The sequence below is a fragment of the Cottoperca gobio genome, chromosome 10 (genome assembly GCF_900634415.1).
Source record: "Cottoperca gobio chromosome 10, fCotGob3.1, whole genome shotgun sequence".
Classification (NCBI taxonomy): domain Eukaryota; kingdom Metazoa; phylum Chordata; class Actinopteri; order Perciformes; family Bovichtidae; genus Cottoperca; species Cottoperca gobio.
Window position 1 is genome coordinate 24973611 of NC_041364.1, and position 21907 is coordinate 24995517.

The 21907-nt window shown below is 44.9% G+C and overlaps 1 protein-coding gene across 1 annotated transcript in view; it reads left to right on the plus strand.

Moving 5' to 3' along the window:
• The window catches only part of LOC115014440 (storkhead-box protein 2-like), a 73859-nt gene extending 53905 nt beyond the window's left edge, over positions 1 to 19954 (plus strand). The window contains 3 exon segments of the mRNA XM_029441277.1: positions 8851 to 9113; positions 9115 to 11237; positions 13772 to 19954. Coding sequence (XP_029297137.1) covers positions 8851 to 9113; positions 9115 to 11237; positions 13772 to 13976 — 2591 coding nt within the window. The 3' untranslated portion in view covers positions 13977 to 19954.
• Positions 19955 to 21907: the final 1953 nt, after the last annotated feature.

A 21907-nucleotide genomic window follows, 5' to 3' on the forward strand; every position in this document is an offset into this window, starting at 1 on the left:
CCCAGAGGAAACCCGTGGCCCCCGTCTGGAGCCAGGCCCCGAGGGAGGGCCCGACAGCGAGCGCCTGTTGGCCGGGTTTGCCACGGAGCCCGGTCGGGCACAGCCCGAAGAAGCTACGTGGTGCCTCCCATCCATCCATCCTGTGGGCCCACCACTCACAGGAAGAACCGCTGGGGTCGGGTGCGCTGTCACACTGGTGGCAGTGATGGTCAGGAACCTCGACGGACCAGACCCGGGCAGCAGAGGCTGGCTCTGGGGACGTGGAACGTCACCTCTCTGTGGGGGAAGGAACCGGAACTAGTGCGGCAGGTGGAGCGCTACCAGTTGGATCTGGTGGGGCTTACCGCTACGCAGTCTTGGCTCTGGAACCGTACTCCTGGATAGGGGTTGGACTCTATTCTTCTCCGGAGTTGCCCAAGGTGTGAGGTGTCAGGCGGGTGTGGGGATACTCACAAGCCCCCGGCTGAGCGCGCTACGTTGGAGTTCACCCCAGTGGACGAGAGGGTCGCCTCCTTACGCCTTCGGGTTAAGGGGGGGAAAACTCTGACTGTTGTTTGTGCCTATGCCCCAAACCGCAGTTCGGAGTATTCGGCCTTCTTGGAGACCCTGAGTGGAGCCCTGCACGGGTCTCCAGTAGGGGACTCCGTAGTCTTGCTGGGAGACTTAACGCGCACGTGGGAATTGATGGAGACACCTGGAGTGGCGTGATTGGCAGAACGGCCTCCCTGATCTAAACCCGAACGGTCGTTTGTTGTTGGACTTCTGTGCTCGTCATGGAATGGCCATAACAAATACCATGTTCGAACATAAGGATGCTCATAAGTGTACGTGGTACCAGAGCACCCTAGGTCAAATGTCAATGATCGATTTTGTGATTGTATCATCTGATCTGAGGCCGCATGTTTTGGACACTCGGGTGAAGAGAGGGGCGGAGCTGTCAACTGATCACCATCTGGTGGTGAATTGGATCAAGGGGTGGGGGAAGACTCTGGACAGACCTGGTAAGCCCAAACGGGTAGTGCGGGTGAACTGGGAACGTCTGTTGGAAGACCCTGTGAGATCTTCAACTCCGGCAGAGCTTTACAAACATCCCTGTGGAGGTTGGGGGCATGGAACCTGAGTGGGCGATGTTCAAAACCTCTATTTCTGAAGCTGCGGTAAGGAGCTGTGGTCTCAATGTCTTAGGTGCCTCAAGGGGCGGTAACCCTCGAACACCGTGGTGGACCCCGGTGGTCAGGGAAGCCGTTCGACTAAAGAAGGAGTCCTTCCGGGTTATGTTATCCGGGAGGACTCTGGTGGCAGCCTCTGCCGTGGCAGAGGCAAAGCAGCGGGTATGGGAGAAGTTCGGAGAAGCTATGGAGAAGGATTTTCGGTCGGCACCAAGGTGCTTCTGGAAAACAGTCCGGAACCTCAGGAGGGGGAAGCGGGGAACCATCCAAACTGTGTACAGCAAGGGTGGGACCCTGCTGACTATGACTGAGAAGGTTATCGGCCGCTGGAAGGAGCACTTTGAGGAACTCCTGAATCCGACTAACACGCCCTCTATGGTAGAGGCAGAGCTGGAAGCTGATGGGGGACCATCGTCAATTTCCCTGTTGGAGGTCACTGAGGTAGTCAAACAACTCCACAGTGGCTAACCCTAACCCTAACCCTAACCCTAACCCTTGATGAGATCCGTCCAGAAATGCTGAAGGCTTTGGGTGTTGAGGGGCTTTCTTGGTTGACACGCCTCGTCAACATTGCGTGGAAGTCTGGGACAGTGCCTAGGGGGTGACAGACCGGAGTGGTGGTTCCCCTATTCAAAAAGGGGGACCAGAGAGTGTGTGCCAACTACAGGGGTATCACACTTCTCAGCCTACCCGGTAAAGTCTACTCCAAGGTGCTGGAAAGAAGGGTTTGGCGGATAATCGAACCTCTGATTGAAGAGGAACAATGCGGATTCCGTCCTGGACGTGGAACAACCGGTCTACATGTGTATTGTGGATCTGGAGAAGGCGTATGACCGGGTCCCCCGGGTGATACTGTGGGAGGAGTATGGGGTGAGGGGGTCACTTCTGTATGCCCAAAGCGAGAGTTGTGTCCGGATACTCAGCAGTAAGTCGGACTCGTTCCCAGTGAATGTTGGCCTCCGCCAGGGCTGCGCTTTATCACCAATCCTGTTTGTAATTTTCATGGACAGGATATCGAGGCGTAGTCGTGGAGGAGATGGGTTGCAGTTCGGTGGCCTGAGGATCTCATCGCTGCTCTTTGCAGATGATGTGGTCCTGATAGCGTCATCGGTCTGTGACCTTCAGCAGTCACTGGATCGGTTCGCAGCCGAGTGTGAAGCGGTTGGGATGAGGATCAGCACCTCAAAATCTGAGGCCATGGCTCTCAGCAGGAAACCGGTGGATTGCCTACTCCGGGTAGGGAATGAGCCCTTACCCCAAGTGAAGGAGTTCAAGTACCTCGGGGTCTTGTTCGCTAGTGAGGACACGATGGAGCGAGAGATTGGCTGGAGAATCAGAGCAGCGGGGGCGGTATTACATTCGCTTTACCACACCGTTGTGACGAAAAGAGAGCTGAGCCAGAAGGCAAAGCTCTCGATCTTCTGGGCGATCTTCGTTACTACCCTCAACTATGGTCATGAAGGCTGGGTCATAACCGAAAGAACGAGATCAGGAATAAAAGCGGCCGAAATGGGTTTTCTCAGATGGGTGGCTGGCGTCTCCCTTAGAGATAGGATGAGAAGCTCAGCCATTTGGGAGAGACTCGGAGTAGAGCCGCTGTTCCTTTGCGTTGAAAGAAGCCAGTTGAGGTGGTCCCTAGGGAGGTGTTCCAGGCACGTCCAGCTGTGAAGAGACCCCGGGGAAGACCCAGGACTCGGTGGAGAGATTATATCTCCTCACTGGCCTGGGAACACCTCGGGATCCCCCAGTTGGAGCTGGCGGATGTGGCCCGGAGAAGGGAAGTTACTTACTGGAGCTACTTCCCCCGCGACCCGACCCCGGATAAGCGGTAGACGATGGATGGATGGATGCTCTGATTCGCGAAGGGTGGAGCTCCGCTTCCGAACCCCCACACACACACACACGCACGAGCGCACACACTTACAGTCAGAGACAGAATGTAAGATAAGGAGAGAACTTTAAAAATATGCGCCACGCACGGACCTCATCCAGCCCAGGCAGCACCCCGCAGGGGAAACACTGAAGTAATTAAAAAATAATTCATAACCTTGTGTACAGTTAAATGCAATAGGCCTAATTGTCTCACGGCACACCATTTGGGTACCACTGATATAGAGGCATCAGTATTACAACGCCAGCGCTTGAATGCTACGCAGGGCGCATCTATTTGACATAATTTAAGTTAGGTTGGCAATGGCTAATTTACTAGTAAAAGTTGTCATAAGGAATCAATGACTTGGCTTTCAGTGTCGATGTTGCAATTAACTATTTTGTCACCGGATAAATCCCCAGCCTGTATTTTTTAAGTATTAGTAATATGACAGCTGGTCATATTAGCTAATATAGCTATAATGCTAACATTAGCTATGTGTATGTTTGCCAGGTGATATTTGTGACTTTATTCTATCTGTGATAGTGCTGCTACCATCAACGTTTTACGGTATAGCAGACTAGCTCAGCCGACCAAACAAATATCATGTTTCAATCAAACCTATAACGCTAGTTAAGTTAATGTTAGCCAACATTCACTCACGCTGCCGCATACAATACATGGTCCAGCTGTTATATTACTCATTTATCAAACAAGTACAGACTGGCCATGTCTCCTCTGACAATACCGACACTGCAAGCCAAAGCATTTATTCATTATGACAACTCAAATGAGTTTGAGTGAAGAAAATGTTCCCCCCTGTGCATGACGTATGAAGCATACCTATTGGGGGAACGCTCATGTGTTTGGCTGAAAAGGAGATTGCACATGTGTACATGCATTTGCGACATCAGGGGAATCTCGAAAATCCCACACACAAGTGCAGAGAAGTTCACACACAGAAAGCAGTTTGTACATGCACGTTCAACACTTTGTTTGAATTAATGTAAAGAAATGTGTTTTTGATCAAATTGCAAATGCTTTTAAATAATACAAATTGTGGATTTCTGTTACATTTATTTAAACAATAAATATTTGTGTGCATCAGAAGTATATAACTATTTCTGTCTGCATTGAAAATATTTTTGTGGAGAGAGTCATTTATATATAAATCACAAAGTACACTGCATCGGGAAAGTATTCAAACCCCTTCACTTTTTCCACATTTTGTTATGTTACAGCCTTATTTCAAAATGCATTAAATTAATTGTTTTCTCTCAACATTCTACACACAATACCGCATAATGACATAGTGAAAAAGGTTTTTTAGAATTTTTTGTAAATGTATTAAAAAAAAACATATATATCACATGTACATAAGTTCAAATCAAATTTATTTGTATAGCCCAATATCACACATTATACATTTGTTTCAGTGTGCCTTACAGACTGTACAGGTTACGACACCCTCTGTCCTTAGACCCTCGCATCGCACAAGAAAAACTTCCTAAAAGAAACTTCACAATTAAAGGGGGAAAAATGGAAGAAACCTCAGGGAGACCAACTGAGAAGGGATCCCTCTCCCAGGATGGACAGACGTGCAGTAGATGTCGTGTGTACAGGATAAACAACATAGTACAAATACAACATTTGACAGAAATTATGTTGTGTTGAAAAAGAGAAAGTTTGGATGAATCCAGGAAAATGTCAAAAAGCCTTCCCGGTGTCCAGCAGGACCAGGGCAGCAGGCGCAGCCACGATTCATGATCCTGACGTAAACTTTATCAGTGGCAACCTGCCACATGAGAGACACAAAAACTCTGGTGATAATGCCCTGGATGATGAGTTAGTAACATACATTTACATAATGCATACAGATAGAGAGGGAGAAGAAGAGAGAGAGAGGAGAGAGGAAGAGGAGGAGAGCAGGGAGGTGTCCCCCGGCAGTCTAAGCCTATAGCAGCATAACTAGGGGCTGATCCAAGGCAAACCTGAGCCAGCCCTAACTATAAGCTTTATCAAAAAGGAAATTCTTTAGCCTGCTCTTAAATGTGGAGTGTGTCTGCCTCCCGAACACAAACTGGAAGCTGGTTCCACTGGAGAGGAGCTTGATAGCTGAAGGCTCTGGCTCTCATTGTACTCTTAGAGACTCTAGGAACTACAAGTAACCCTGCAGTCTGGGAGCGCAATGCTCTAGTTGGTTTATAAGGTACTATGAGATCTTTAAGATATGCTGGAGCCTGACCGTTAATTGCTTTGTAAGTCAGGAGAAGGATTTTGAATTATATTCTGTATTTTACCGGGAGCCAGTGCAGAGCAGCTAATACAGGAGTAATATGATCCCGTTTCCTAGTTTTCAGACCCTTTGCTGTGAAACTTGAAATGAAGCTCAGGAGCATCCAATCTCTATTGATCATGGTTGAGATGTGCTTTTTTAAAAGGATATCGACTGGAACCAACAACATTTTTTTATCATTTAGGTTTTCTTAGTCATGGAAATAAACAGAGCTAACGTTAGTTTAATAAAATAATGCTGTGTTTTGATCAAATTACATTTACCAAATATTGCAACTTGCGTTGTTGTCATCTACTCATGTGAAATGCAGCCACTCTTTTAAGCGTTTTGTTTCTTCTCCACATTGGCTTTGGTCTGAAAAACTAACTGAAACATGATTCAGCATGTGTATGGTGTTACAACATTGTGTAAGCGCATCTGTCGTAAAGCATCGTTAAGAGGAATTGATAGTCACGTAGGCATGCTATTTCGGATAACTAGGAACCAGTTCTTGATTCCCATACCTACTTAACCAAGTAAATTACTCAAATGAAATCTAGGACCAGGGTTATCTCACTAATAAGAATTATAAACAGTGTCACCAAACACAGCGGCCTCCCAGCCCCTCCGTCAGGGTCTCAGCTCAGTCACATGAATGGAGGGAAAATATAGGACATAATGATTTAAATAAGGGCTATTCAAGTGTTTGTACTGAGAAGTTGATTTACCTAAAAAAAAAAATGACAGCCATCTCTTTCACAACGTAAATCAATGGGAAAATTACGTTTTTGGCCCCATGGCATCATGTGATACGGAAGTTGTAATTCCGTGGATTGACCACTACAAAGAATTGTGCAGTGCACCAACTGCTTTCAGTGTTCCAACCAGTCTGGACCTGAAACTCTCACACCGTTTCATTCACACTAATTCTCATCGTTAAAAGATGACGCCTAGTTTTCCCCTGATGCCAGTACGTTGAGAGTGATCAGTATAATACTATACATTTGGATGTGTGTGAGTGTGTTGATGTGAAGATTAGCCCATCCTGAATCCAGAACATACAGCTCTTCTGTGTCCACCTCCTTCCCTCTGCTCGGGCTTCTTATCAACAAGATGGAGAGGGAAGAGTATGGACAGTGCGTGTGTGGGTGTGCGCAGTCTGTCTGTCTGCATGGAGTTGCATCATGCTGGCTGGGCTGAAAGGCTGCTATGATGTAACTGGCAGTAATACCTCGGGACTGTCAGAGAGAGAGAAAGCAGGAGATACTGAGAAGAGAGAGAGGAGAAAAGGTTAATGGAGAGAAGAGAAAGGAGAGAGAGCAGGAAAGACAAATAGAGAAGAAGCAGAAAGGATAAATGAGAAAGAGAAGAGAAGAAAATTGGAGAAGGGTTGGAGCAGAACGACTGTCTGGATTTATAAACTGAAATAACTGCACACACTATAAAAGAAAGAGGATGGCTGACTCCAAAAGTTCCAACCAGGGAAAGTTTTTATTGCAGAACAAGTGGCTTGACAGCATGTACACTAGGAATACCTTTGTTGGTCTAAGCTTTGTTGCAAGGGTTTGTGTGTGTTTTTACAGTTCAGTGGACACACACCAGTCAGAAACAAAGGCAGTACCAACCGTTTTGGCCTAATTGGTCTAACTACTTGAACTCAGAATAACTCTCCTGTGGTCTTGGTAAACTGCACTGGGGAGACGGAACATGCCACTCTAAGAGGAAGTGTCTGACTTTCATTATTTCCTGCAATATTTCAAAGTCTTGTTTTGTAGACTCATATTTAATGACAATAGCAGTCCGTGCCAAGCTAATTGACAAACACATTGCCTTTCCTGTGACTACTTCATGATAAAAGTCAACTCTTGTTTGGCTAGTTAAATGCTTTTAATGTCAAGATGCAACTGTATGAAATCTTTGGTTTGCATTAGAAGTGAATTAAGAGAGCATTTTTTCAGTTTGTAATACTGCCAAATATATAAATATTGCAATATTTGTATCAGTAGGCCTTAGGCTCAATCACCATTGGTTCCAAAAAAAAACACTTTCCTAACAAGAAAAATACAAATTTGTCATAATTGTGAAGTGGCTGCAACAGGTCTCAAAAACCATCAAGACATGTTACTTTTAGAACAAGGACAAGAATGACTTAATGAATACTGTGGACGACTCTTGTCCACAGTCAGTTAAAAGGACAGACAGAGAGGAGGTATAGGGTCACACACTGCTTTATTCGCCACGGGCCTTCTGGCTCACACAGGTAACGTTACTTTACAGTCCCAGCTGACAGGTTGCTCTCCTGTCCGCGGTTCTGCTGCTCTGCGGCGGTGTTGCGTCGTGGCTGAAGGAGGGTCTCCGTATCCTCTGGAACCCAGCCAGCAAGAGAACAGAACCAGGCCATCACCATGCATTTATTATGTGACTGATTACCTGATTCCGTTCAGCTGTCTGGCCTCCAGCTGGGACACTCCTGTCTCTCCCCAACAGCCGGCGCCCTAACCACACCCCACTGCCACAAATACACCTCAGCAGTGCCAAGGAACTGTGTGAAAATTCAGATCACATGTGATGAAGGGTTGAGTGTTGACTTTGAAACTGGTATACAAGTTTAGTGTACTTTTACTGTAGTGTAATACTGGGCGGAGAAGTGAATAATACATTACCAGACTGTTCAGTATAATAAAGTATTTTTTATATTCATAGATAAAGTGTATTGAAAAAGGGAAACATCACTAACAAAGTTGAGTATGTATAAAAAGAAAACATCTACAGATAAGAGAAAGCAGTAGCCACAAGCACAGAGGTTGAGTAAACGCTGTGTCAGTCTGAACAAGGAAATATAAAGGGACAAGACGTGATGAATCGCACACGTTCAGACCGTCTCGAAAGCATTCATGTTGTTGCACTTAGTTGTACATGTCACTTAATGTTTGTGCCGGGAATGAAAATCATGAGCTGAGAGTGAAGTTGAAATCCTGCCGATTTTCACTAATCCACCAAGCTGGCCAATCACTGCAAAACGTGGACAGAATTGTTGTATTATTAGTTTCCGATGTTAGAAATAGGGTTTCAGACGCTCTGAGAGAATCTGACACTTGTGGTTGCCCAGATGCCCTTTTTCAATATTTATTTATTACTGTATTTGAATGTTTACTATATACTGCACTGAGGTTTCTGCAACTGCAGTGTAAACCTGAACTTTATATACTATATTTATATACTTACACTTCTTACTATGTTGTATGCTGCTCTATTATTAATACATTTATCAAATTTGCTGTTGTATATTATATATCTTTCTACACTTTTGTTCTACCAAAGATATTTATAAAGGGAAAAAAAGGCCTTTTATTTATTATTGTTTCAGCATTTCTGTCTCTTGAGGTTAGCATTATGAGTATCTGTACTTTTGGCTGTATAGGTGTCACATAATCTTTTGGTTTTACACATATTCATAACTATTTTCATAAAAATCTCTTGAGGCTTGAGTCCTCGTAGTTCTGCTCTAACAGCTTCTTGTCTCTGATTCTGCTCAGGTGTTCCCACACCGACGGAGGAGGTTCTGCACCACACGCTAAGCATGCTGGTCCGTGAGCGGAAGATCTACCCAACACCAGACGGATATTTTATTGTAACCCCTCAGACTTACTTCATCACGCCGAGCCTAATCCGAACCAGTTCCAAGTGGTACCACTTAGACGAGCGATCCGCTGACCGACACCAACAGCAGCAACATCAAAACCAACAGCAGCATCAGCAAACGCAGTGCACCTCCCCTCTCTCTGGCACCATCACCCCAGTCCACCTCTGGAGTCGTGCGAGATCGAACACACCCAAAGTCCAGCCAAAACCACAGTGGGGGCGGTGGAGGAGGTGGGGATTCTTTTTTCAACAACAGTTACCGTGGAGACGACCCCCCTAGTCACCACACCACCCTACAGCGTCGTTCTCCCAAAGACCACCGGGAGGCGTACTCGTCCCCGCACTCACCACAAACACCTCCTCAACAAGCAGGAGGCAACACAGAAAAGAGTCGCACCACCCTTGGGTTCCCCTTCAAGACGGACACGCTTACCAAGCACCGAAGCGGGGTAGGAGGAGGGGGAGGAGGAGAGACAGAGAAACAAGCAGGTGGAGGAAGTGGGACAGGAAGTCGGAAATTTGGTTTGAAGCTGTTCCGTCTGAGCTTTAAAAAGGACAAGACCAAGCAGTTGGCCACCTTCTCTGCACAGTTCCCCCCTGAGGAGTGGCCGCTCCGTGACGAGGAGGCGCCAAGCCAGCTGCCACGCCATGTAGAGATGGAGATCATCCGCAGAATCAACCCTGACCTCACTGTGGAGAACCTCGCCCGGCACACAGCGGTCATGAAGCGCCTCGAAGAAGAGCGTGCTCAGAGAAGCAAAGCGTCGTCAGCCAATCAGAGCTCCAGGAGTAGGAGAAGTGGGGGTAGACACAGAAAGCAGTCTCAGACCAAACTCAGCCGCTCACATAGCAAGACGAGGGCGTCCCGCGGTGAGCCAAGTGACCTGGAGCTGGCCGACAGGGACTACAGAGCCTACTCGTCCTCACTGGCGCGGTCACCAAGGGAACACGCCCTGGCCATGGATCGGCAACGGGCCCGCCTTCATCTGGCACACAGCAACCCCAACATCCTCGACTCCGCCCACCTGCCTGTCACGCCAGAGTGGGATGTGTCTGGAGAGCTTGCGAAGCGGCGCACAGAAATGCCTTTCCCTGAGCCAAGCCATGGTCCATCAGCCCATCACTCCAAAGTACACCGCTCACACTCCCACACCCAGGAGAGGAAGTCCAGGAACGAACGCAGCGACAAGGCCAAGGAACGCTCTAGGTCTATGGACAATTCTAAAGGACCACTTGGAGCTGGGTTGATTGGCCCACCAGATTATTACGACGACCGGAGCCGTTACTATACTGACGATGGCACCCTGCGAGCCAATCAGAGCACTTCTCACTACTCTCGTGCCACCGCCCCCTCAGTTAAACTCCCTATGGATTCTCTGGGGTTGGATGGTGGCAGGAGTTTAGAAAAGGCTAAGAGTAGGGACAGCCTTCCGGCATACTCACCCAAACCACTGCCCTGCGCCATCCCTCCTGATGATTACTTCCAATGCTCCGGTTCCTCTGAGGCTGCTCTCATAGCAGCAAACCCACTGGGAACTCTAGGCAAAAGTAGCCATGATGGATTAAAACTAACCAGTGCTGAAAGGCAAACAGACAGACAGACACCCAATCCTCTCGTAAACAAGGAGGACTTGTCAAAGGTGGGTCCTAAGGGTGGCAGCCTGCCTCCAATACCCCTCTCTATCCCTGACACCCCTCTTCCAAATGGACGACCTCCCCACAGTGCCTCCTCTGGTCAGGAGAAACGAAAGGAGATCTTTAGTAAAGACACACTCTTTAAACCTCCTCCAAGCCTCCCTTTGCCCGGCTACAGCTCTCTGAGAAAAACCCCTGCCCTCGCCTCCTCTACTCTGTCCTCATCCTGCGATGCACTTGATTCCCAGGAGGCCTTCGATGCCCCCAAACCTCTGGTGGCAACACCGTCTGCTCCCCCACAGGGGATTGAACCTACTACCAGTGCTGCAGAGGCCTCCTTTGACTACTACAATGTCTCAGATGATGATGAACTCGAGGAAGGGGGGACTAAAAGTCGAGGAGAGGACGAAAAGGCTGGAGGAGGTGTTGTTGGGATGGGAGGAGGTGGAGCAGGGACCATGCAGTGGCTGTTGGAGAGAGAGAAGGAGAGAGATCTACAGAGGAGGTTTGAAAGAACCCTCACCTTTCCTGGTGTTAAAGAGAACCTTCCAGAGCCCAGTCAGAACCAGCAGTCAGCCCACTCTGCTAGACTTGACAGTATGGACTCCAGCTCCGTTACTGTCGACAGTGGATTCAACTCCCCAAGGTGAGAACATGTACATACATGACATGACATTTAGCTGACGCCTTTGTCCAAAGCAACTTCCAACAAGCGCAAACAACCGTGAGTAGAACAGCAAATATCTTGCATACATATATACTGCATACATACTTAAACAATAGTTTCTGTTCCAGATACAATATATGCACATTTACCACTCTTTTTCCATTTATCTAATGCAACAGATTGCATTGTGGGATTATTAGCAAAAGGTTTTCATTAATTTCTCTTTATTAGCTAGAATTAGCTGATTCTTTTTTAGCCCCACCAGCACACAAGAATAGAGAAGACTGCAGATGACATTTGCAAGAATAAATCATGTCGTACTTTGTGCAGTTATAAAAAATATTGTGAGTAAAGTAAAAACAGACAGAATCTGGGTCAGTCCATCTGAAATAAGACAGGCTGTCACACCTATGTCTAGAGTTAGCATTCAACATCATTTAATTTAATCTGAATTCAGTACCACATGTATTTATTCTATGACAATCTTTTCAAAATTCCTTATTACATCTAATTTGGTTTATCTTTTCAGAACGTATGAGTGTGGTACTGGTACTTTGAGAGGTACCAGTTGGGTACTGCCGAGTTGCCCTTGAGCAAGGCACCGGATCCCCACACTGCTCCCTTTGCGCTGTATAATAGCTGCCCACTGCTCCTAATACTAGGATGGGTTAATTGCAGAGTTTACATTTACTTGCGTGTGCTTGTGCTCATTGGAATTGATTCCTCCAATAGTCACCTCTATCGTGACCAGCAAAGGGAGATTTCTGACACTTGTGAAAATAATTTTTCCAGTTACAGTGTCAAACAACAATATTTTTGTTCATTTATCAGATTGCAATTTATGTAGTTGTCAACCATTTCATTTATCAAGTCATATCAATAATATGATATTTTGGTCTGTGAATTCTAAGTAGTTTAAAATGTTTTTCAACTTTGTTGCCAGAGATTTGTCCGCAGCTGCTGAAAAAGTTGATTCATTGTCGGCCCTGAAAGTCCACATGGGTGCACCACTTGTTTGTTGTGGTTTATTCTAACACAAAAAAACCTCATATTAATCTTACAAATGCCAAAATGTGAATAGGACATTAGCGATATCATGCAGCGAACATTTCGCTGCATGATATCGCTAATGTCCTATTCGCTTCTGCTGTCCAGTGTGATCAGTAGAGATGCTCCGTGGTGTTCTATATTATTATTATTATTCAATAATGTATCAGCCACCGATATATAGAGCACCGCTATTAAAGCGATAGTTGACAAAAAGAGATGTCCTGATCACGTTTTTGGCCCCGACCCCAATCTGATATTGGGTATCTGCCGAGTTTGACCACATACTCAGATCTGATTAAAAACTAGTTGAAACAGTTGTCCCCAGCCGACTGGGTTTGCTACACACACACACAGCCCGTTATTGACTGAGTTTAATTTCAGCCTATAAATACTACTTGTTAAGCAGGCGTCATTCCCAACTTGCTGCGGTGATAAATTCCTTTCTTTCTATCGTAGTCCAACAAAATCAACAGAAATCCAGATTAAAGAAAAAAGCTGTGCTATGTATTGGGCTATATTGACATTTAAAATGAGAGATAACAGAGAAGGTTAGAGGGGAGAATAAGTCCTTAACTTTACTACCACACAGTTCTGACCCTCATTAGGGAGGCTTACATCATTCTTTTGTAAAAGCTCAGTTTAACCTGATCACCAACCTAACCTGACACACCAAGCCGTCATCCTGTCAGAATGTTGTGATGCGTCTGAGATGCGTCGGTTGTCATCCACGATGACAAACCACACGAGCTCAAGCGATCAATCGTCACGCCCGACGTCCACTGTCTTTACCGATCCGACCCAAAGGCCTATGGCTGCTGTGTTGGGCTAATGCTGTGTGGTCTGAACCCAGCAGCAAACAGGTTACTTACCCAAACAAAGTACACAAAGGAGGAGGGAAGAGTAAATAATGCCTCCATGTGTGTTGAGTCAGCAGGGATAACATTAAATGAGAAAAGTTTGATCTACAGGAGAATAAATATTTGAAAGCAATACAGAATGTGTGAGAACCTTACTGCAATATATTCCATTATATATCACCTGGTGCCTGAATTTTGTTTTCCTTTACATACCTAAAGTCATTCCCATCATTCTAAATTGATGCAGAAAAATTCCCCAGAATGTAGGAAGCTAAAAAGACCAGACCCCCTGCTTAAAATGTGTGTGTGCGTGTGTGTGTGTGTGTGTGTGTTTGTGTGTGTGTGTGTGTGTGTGTGTGTGTGTGTGTGTGTGTGTGTGTGTGTGCGTGTGTGTGTGTGTGTGTGTGTGTGTGTGTGTGTGTGTCCAATGTTGGAAGAAAACCTACGCTCATGATTTGCGTGTTACTCTGTGATGTTAAGATGAACAAAAAATGTGAATGTCTGTCATTCAGGGTATGTAGTCCAGTTTCAGCAGGAGAGCTTCAAGCACTCCATTCGATGTTGTGGTTCAATCATCTCTCATTGTGTGTCTCTGTCTCTCTGCAGAACAAGGGAGAGCCTAGCGTCTAACACCTCCTCAATAGTGGAAAGTAATCGTCGGCAGAACCTGGCACTGAGCCCCGGCCATCTCGGCATCACTACCGGCACGGGCCCCCCCTTCTCTTTCCGCGCCATCCCAGAACCTGCCGGCACCCAACCAGAGAAACTCCAGAAGCCTAGCGCTTGCCTTGCGTCAATCACCAGCGTCTAGGGGTAGAACTAAGGGCTGGGTGGAGCACCAAAAGCCAATGGAGAGGTGCCAGAAAATATATTTCCACCCCAAGGACTGTTACATCTTCAGATTGACTGACTGAATCAGTGGAGCTGCCACAGGCCCGCTGTGGAACTATAGCTATTAACACACACACACATACACTTGGACAGATACAAACAGAGCAATTTAGACCACCAGGAAACTGCTCTGTCTCTCACACACACACACACACACACACACACACACACACACACACACACACACACACACACACATACACACAGACATATACACACCAGGCCATTGGGCAGACTCTGACCATGTCATTCTACAGCCTCTAGTATACACACTGCTGTTGTGTTGTTTCACTTTCACGTGGGTTCTACTGTGTGTGTGTGTGTGTGTGTGTGTGTGTGTGTGTGTGTGTGTGTGTGTGTGTGTGTGTGTGTGTGTGCGCGTGTGTGTGATGTTTGTATAATCTGTAATCTCAGGTCATGTTATATCCACTCTCATTCCAGCTGCTCCAGATCAGATCTCCCTCTAGTGGTGTCTCCTGGTGTTACACACTGAAGAGACGCAGCTCTGCTGACTACTGTTACTAACGGTACACACATCCTCACTCATCCAGCTCCTACTCATTTGTCTCTGTTAGCTCTTCTCTAAATTCACCACTGGCAGACACCTTGTAAGGTGCAGTTCCACAACAAATGACAATGAGAATTAATACCCTGACCACCACTCCAAAGTGCATCAACAATGTGAGGGGGTTAGAAAGGTCAAATGAGTAACCTGTAACCAGGACTGTTTTTTACTATAACTGTAGAATAAGGCTGAGCATTTCTTGTATCTGTTGGATGCCATGATGCCCATTTCAACTGCCTGAACACTGTTGTCAGATTTATGGACAGCCTGAGTTGTCGCTCCAGGGATGAGATCTTTGATTACGTACTGTTTAGACTTTCATAGGGACAGATCTTCTTCCACCTTTTCTCTATTTTTACGTTACCCCTTATGTCCACTGGATGCAGCTGCTTCAGGTTTCAGCTCTGTCATGGCTGGAAACAATCTTCTGCCTGACAGTGTGCCAATGTCCATTGGTCACATGCTCTTTTCTCCACTCCACTATCATTACAGATGAGATAAGTACGGCGGCCCCGAGAGCTCAGCGTACTGCAAATTATGAAAACACAGGCAAGCTCTCAGGGCCGCCGTAGATGTCACTTTATAGATTTCCTGAGGAGACGTTCACATGTTACAGCAGCACAGAGAAAACAAATAGAGAAATATTTGAAAGAAATAAAAAATAAAATAAGATATAAAAAAATGAGAGATGACATTAAAAAAAGGAATATACAGAATATACATACCTTACACAATTTAAGTGAATTTATATATGAAGTGTATAAATGCCTATATTTATTGACAGTTGACATGAAATTAATATTTAATTACATGCTGCATTTTGTTACCTTGTCTTTATGTACATATGGCGAAACTAGTTTTTCTTGTTTGTTTATAAAGTCACTTCACAGTCGTGTTCGGATATCAGCTATTGAGGTCCTGCAGATGAGGACACAGCCTGAAAAAGCATGTAAATGTGTTCATAGTGACTATTGAGTCACAATACTAAATCCAGTTAAACTTAATCACATTCCTTTCAATAAACATCCCGCAGTGATTAATAGCATTGTGGTGATGAGACACTGCGTAAGAAGGGACCATTGTTGTGGTTAAACTTAGAGCACACAGAGTTCACAAGGCTTTGCAGTGCATTGAGGACTTTCATACTTCTAAAGGTTAACTGTAGACATTAAACAGTATTATGGATTATTCATATGAAGTCAATCATTGAAGGTCTATTGTTAGTCATTCCAGTAGGATTATGCTGAACAGCACGTTTTGTCACCATGTACTGTTCTGTAAGCCGTGCTCTGTTCGTGTGAAGGCTGCAGCACAAAGCGTGTCTGTTGTTACATTAGCCACGTTGGCTAATTAAGAAACGGACGAGGTTCAATGTGTGATGAACCTGAACCCAAAGTGATATAGACGAAAGGTGGAGATGACAGTAGACACTCCTTATATTCATGATTTATTCATTTATTTACTCATTTCTATTACCCTGGCAGACTGAAGAGCTAAGGTTACATGAACACCTGAGCAGGAGTAAAATAAAATAAATACCTTTTCCTAACACAGTATTTCTCTAGGTGTTTAGACCTCAGGTGGTCAGAGGGTGGAAACCAGCCATATCTAATGATTTATTCATGGGGAAACTATGAATTAGCCATTGTTGTTTATGGAGTCGTCGCCTTGCTTCTGCCCTTCAGTATGGCACTCAGCACTATATGGCAACGTCACAGCAGGACCTCAATAAACCTTTATGACACAAAAAGCACACAGAAAATGAGAAACTTCACTGGTTTTGGTTTTCACCATTGCTTCTATACATATCCAGCAGAAGTGAGAGGAGGGTGGGGAGGGGGTGGAGAGAAAGAGAAATATCCAGAGAAATGTTGGCAAAAAAGCATTAGAAACAAAGCACATTAATGTCAGTTAGATCTTGAAGCAGAACCAAACAACAGTTAATATGTAGAGATGGGACTGCTGGAAGACGTGGCGCTGCTGCATCCAGTGGACATGAGGGGTCACAGTCATATCCCTGTTGACTTTCACAGCCCAGCTGTTAGGGGCTAACTTCTTCTAAGAGTTGGGCATTTTTAAACAGCAAATATCACTGACCGTTTCTTTGAATGGCTAGTGAATTCAAAATGAAATGTAAAAATCCTGGCTTTAGAAAAAGTAGGTGCTGCTGCACAACCAAGCCAGCCTGGGTGTACAGGTGTACAGATGTACATTCATTAGTAGCAGCTGTACTGGCACTTGAGTAGGCTGAGCGTCCAACAGAGAATATGAGATAAGAGGTGATTCAGAAAACTCATCCAGACTAATGTTCTAAACAACAAGCAGGGATATGACTTTGTTTTGATCCCAGTATTTATTTAGTTATACAAAACTTTACCATTAATTTACATTTCTATCAAGTTCATGAGCTTTTCTTCAAACAGTTTGAATCAAATCCCTGAGCCACTCTCACTCCTGGTGCTAAGATGTATTATGGTCAGTGACGGCCATGATAATAGTCATAATAAAAAGGGTGATGAGAGAGTTGGAATACAGTAAATGGTTGCTTACACTTGTATAATAGGTTTCACCTGCATACTTTTGCCAATGGCCATTTAGTCCCTTCTATGAAGCATGTGGGTGAAGAGGCCTGGGATTACACGGTGACGGAACAGACGGACGGGGCGACCACTGACGATGACACAAGGACATGTAGAATAAGACCAGCATTCCACATGTGTTTGTCTCATTTTAACAAGACCTGAGCTGAGCTGGATTTACCGATCTCGAAAGATCCTGCAGTCCTATAGGTCAATCATTTCCCATCCTCCTATAGGCTCAGGGAGCTGTCAGTCATCCCAGTGTTGTCGTCCTATAGGCTCCTCTACAACTACCTCCACAGCAGCAAAAACACAGCCTGTCCTTTCTACTATCACACTGTCATCAGCCTCTAGCCTGTGAATGTCTGCACACACACACATACACACACACACATATATACACTAACACACTACACATCAAAGTGCTGGACTCCCTATTGTTTCCCTTTCTTCACTAACAAGGTTTCTCCTAATGTTACATGATAGCATTGTGCTTCAGCTGCCAATGCTATCCTCCCCACGCACAAACACAGACACACTTCTCCTCTGCAGAGTGAACCTCTGTCTGGATCCCAGAAAGGGACTTCAAGTCGTGTTGGCCTTGTCACCAATGTAACACAATATCCTGACATACAGCTATGCAAGCTAGCCCGCTGTGACTTGGCACAGAGAAGTTAATATCATATTCAGTGAGGATGTGCACACTGTAGGACTCCAGATATACTCCAAAGCCAGTTCATCATGGGCATATATTTTGGTTGTCTGCATGAACTCCGTCAGACAAGAGCTGCAGATGAAATGTACGTCACATTGACCCGCATAGCTACGTGTAAAGTATAAATTAGGCTTGAGGGGTTCAGTATGCTTGAAACAAACTTGTTCATGCAACGTGTCGTCTTACCATGTCAGTGTTTCTACCTTTCTGAATTGCCCCACCCCCTTAAAGTGTGCTCTCAATTTCCACACTGGAAGGCGTGAACGTCATCTTAAAAGTTTTCTGTTTCATGGTCCAGCAAGCACTAAATGTGAATGCTTACTGACCCTTTAAGTGTGCCTCAGTAAAAGATAGTGTAGCTGCTTTTGGTAAAAGAACGATGTATATCAAGATACTTGTCGTCTCTCACCTTGAGTTAACTTGCCCGCTGTATGGTAGGACCTAATGTTTCTTTTGTTTTTTGAATCTTTATTTTTTTATAGATTTCACCATGTTCGCTCATGTGAGGTGAGTTTCCTCTGCCCAGCTGTCCTTGTCGCAGGTAACTGTACTATTGGTGTGACCAACTGTGTCGGCTCCATGACTGACCAGTACGAGTCATTAATGTAGCGACAAGGACGACCACCCTCACTGGCTTTCCAGCGAACACAATGTGCGAACACATTGTGTTCGGTGGAATCAGGCCTTTGCAATGGTAGACTGGAACTTTAACTATTCACCTCCATGTGTTCAGAACAAATGTAACAAACACTGCAAACTCTCTTGAACCCATTAAAGAACTAGTCAAATGGCTCTGTGTCTGATGTAAGAAGGTATTATAGTTACCACTGGAGTAGGATTCTGCTCCCTCACCTACTGTTGGGTTTTAGTTCTCATTGTACCACTGCATTCGATGCTACTCTGCATCTTGCCACTACACAGGGTACAACCTCATGTCTTACCACTACAGTGAAAGGATCATTATGTTATGCTTCAAACTGCTAATACTTTACCCTCTGTTCCAGGGTACTGGTGAATATTTGTTCCTAAATGGACAGATGTTTCTGTTCTTCAAATATTGTCACTATGCCATCAATATGTTATGATTCTAACCCGGCTGTTCTTGGGTTTTAGTCCCTGGGGTGCTAGGAACTACAACCCAATGGAGACTAAAACTACCAATAGTTCAAATTATAGTAGTATTCTAGGATTGTATCCCATAGTCTGCAATGTCTACAGATTTCTAATACTATTTAAGGGCAGTATGATTTGAATAACAATTACACTATCTACAGAAGAGTTAATAGTGCCAGTTGACCCACATAGGGCCTTATCCCCTATTCTATGACCACAGAAAGACATAGGAAGGATAAATCCAGATTGTGTTAGCCAAGGTCGTTTCTGTTCCACCTTTACCATTTAGAGTGCCCTGTTCCTACAGATACTGTAGTTCCAGTCCCTATCGTACCACTTGTCTTTGGTTTACCACTACAGTTGAGTTCTTGTCCCTAAAGTAGAGTTTAATCTCTATTGTACTGCAGTTCAGGAGTTATAGTTCCTGTTCCACAGCCACAGTGGGCTTCTTGTCCCTGTTCCACCAGTAACATAGTCCCCTGCCTGGTGGAGGTCATGGGTTCCATCCTTCATGTCTGATGATTGCACTGCCCCCTACCGAATTCCTCCTTGCTACTGTCTGGTCCAGTGGCCCTCCATCGACCCCTAAGTCCCCTCCAGCCACAGTCCCGTAACCTTCCATCACTTTTCTACACTGACAGTCCATTAAAATGTCTTCCCTTAACATCGGCGGTGGTTTATAAAAATGGCGGTTCAACAATAACATTGTTTCTAATGGTGACGGTATGTCATACCTGTAAATGATGTTTATCTGTCATGCCTAGTCAAATAATTTAAACAATAAAAGAGGGATTTTTTAAAATGTCTATAATATCTGAAAGTCCCTTTGATGTGTAGTACTGGTGTTACTGTTGTTGTAGTGTATGTGATACCCTACTGGGATTGTGTTTCTTTTTAAGATAATAAAATAACAATGTTTGGTTACACCACTGTTGTGTGTTTTAATGTGATCAACATCACTGCATTATGAACACCCAACACTGCAGACACTGGGGCCCAGCTTGAAAAAGGGGCCAACAGATAAACAGAACAGGGACATGTAAGTTAGAGAACTTAGTATGAGCTTAATATGCAGCTGGGATCACAATAAAAGGACTTTATAACTTTATAAAGCACATTACTTGGTACACGTCTTTTGGAAATCAGCATCAATGGAAAGTGCAACTCCTGCACAATGATATTGAAGCATAAATGTATTTAAATAGACACCATTTCCATCTCAATTGCATTTTCAAAGATTCACAGGCTTTATTGTCATGTGCAACAGCTACAGTGTAGTTTTTGGCAATGCAAATCTTAAGTCCCAGGCTCTTCCAATCATGCATCATGCAGTATACTTTAAGATTCAGTGTGTCATTCTGAGCCACCTGCTCCAAAAAAACTGGGTCCATACAATCTCTAATGTTTATATTTTAGTTGTAGTAGTTTGGCATATTTATTGAATTGTAATTTATTATAGTGTATTGCATTTACTCCTGTGTAATGCCTGTCAGTCAGTCTGCAGGGCAAAAATACCAAGATTCAACCAAACTGCTGAAACTCTGATCTCCGGTCACAAAACTGCTGTCTGATCATCTGTGTTTACTGGGTATTGATGTTAACCGGGGCTGTAGTCCGTGTAACGTTATGTAAGTTTGTTTATTGGACTAAATACAAAGTGGCAGAAACTAGAAAACAACTGCATAGTTGTCTCATCTTCCCGGTGGCGGCGCAGCCAGGAGAGCAGCCCGCCGGGGAGGAGAGAGGTCGGCAGAGCCGGCACTCGGCAGCCTCCATCAGACGGAGCTCCAGTCAGCGGCCGGAGAGACTTGAGCCCAGCAGAACTAGCTCCAGCTCTGCAGTCACAGCGGCTGGACCTGTGAACTCCAGCTAACTGCTAACTGAAGCTACGCCGTGAGGACGAAGCAGGTGGTGCGGGGTCTTCTCGTTTCTGCCAATAAACAAACTATATAAACAGACACAGAACATGGCTGTATTATTTACAAGAGTCAGGCAGCTGTACTTCTTCTCCCTCTGTACTGAGGCAGACTACAGCTACACTGACTCACTATCACCTCTAGAGGAACAAGTGGTATTACAGACTGGACAGAGCGCAGCTAGCTGTTAGCATGCTAACTTCAGTAGATATCTCTACAACACAGAGACGTCTTTGACATAATGTCATCACTGTTACCTCTTCACACTCTGTTGATAATCTTAGTGCATTGTTTTAATGGTTTAAGTTTAAGTTGGCAGATCTTACACACTGAACCTTTATTTGATGCATGTCAAGTATGAAGGCATACAGAATCTATTTAGGGGTTACTGTTGATGTAATAGTCTTAAACTATTCAGCCTACATTTCAATTCCACGCCAGATCTTAATAAAAGAAAGAGAAACTATAGTATTTGCCAGGCTTATTCTTGAGACTACTTCACTTGCGAAAAGCAAAGCACCAATGTGAGAACATGCTTCACTTAATCCAGCCATACACCCTGTCATCTTTCAGTGGTTTGGTAAGAAGACTACCAACCCAGCCAGAAACAAAGACATTATAAGCATCTAAGCTCTTGTATGCCTTCATTTGTGCGTTGGTTGCCCACGACGTTTGTAGCACAAGGTAGTTCACAATATCCGGATATTCAATCGGCGGTAATGAATCTAAATCCTCAATATAATCCGACGGCTTTAGCGTGTACGGGTCATGAACTTTTTCTCTGAATCTTGCCTTTGCAGAGGACTCCAGAGAGTCACAATACTTTGAAGAAGTCGGAGTTGTATTGCTGTTGTTGTTCGCTTTAGACGCCATTGTTGATTTGTATACCAACCAACATGGAGTCGCACGCATACGTCACACAGTTTTGTCACGTGTTTGCACACTATCTATATGGGGGGCGAA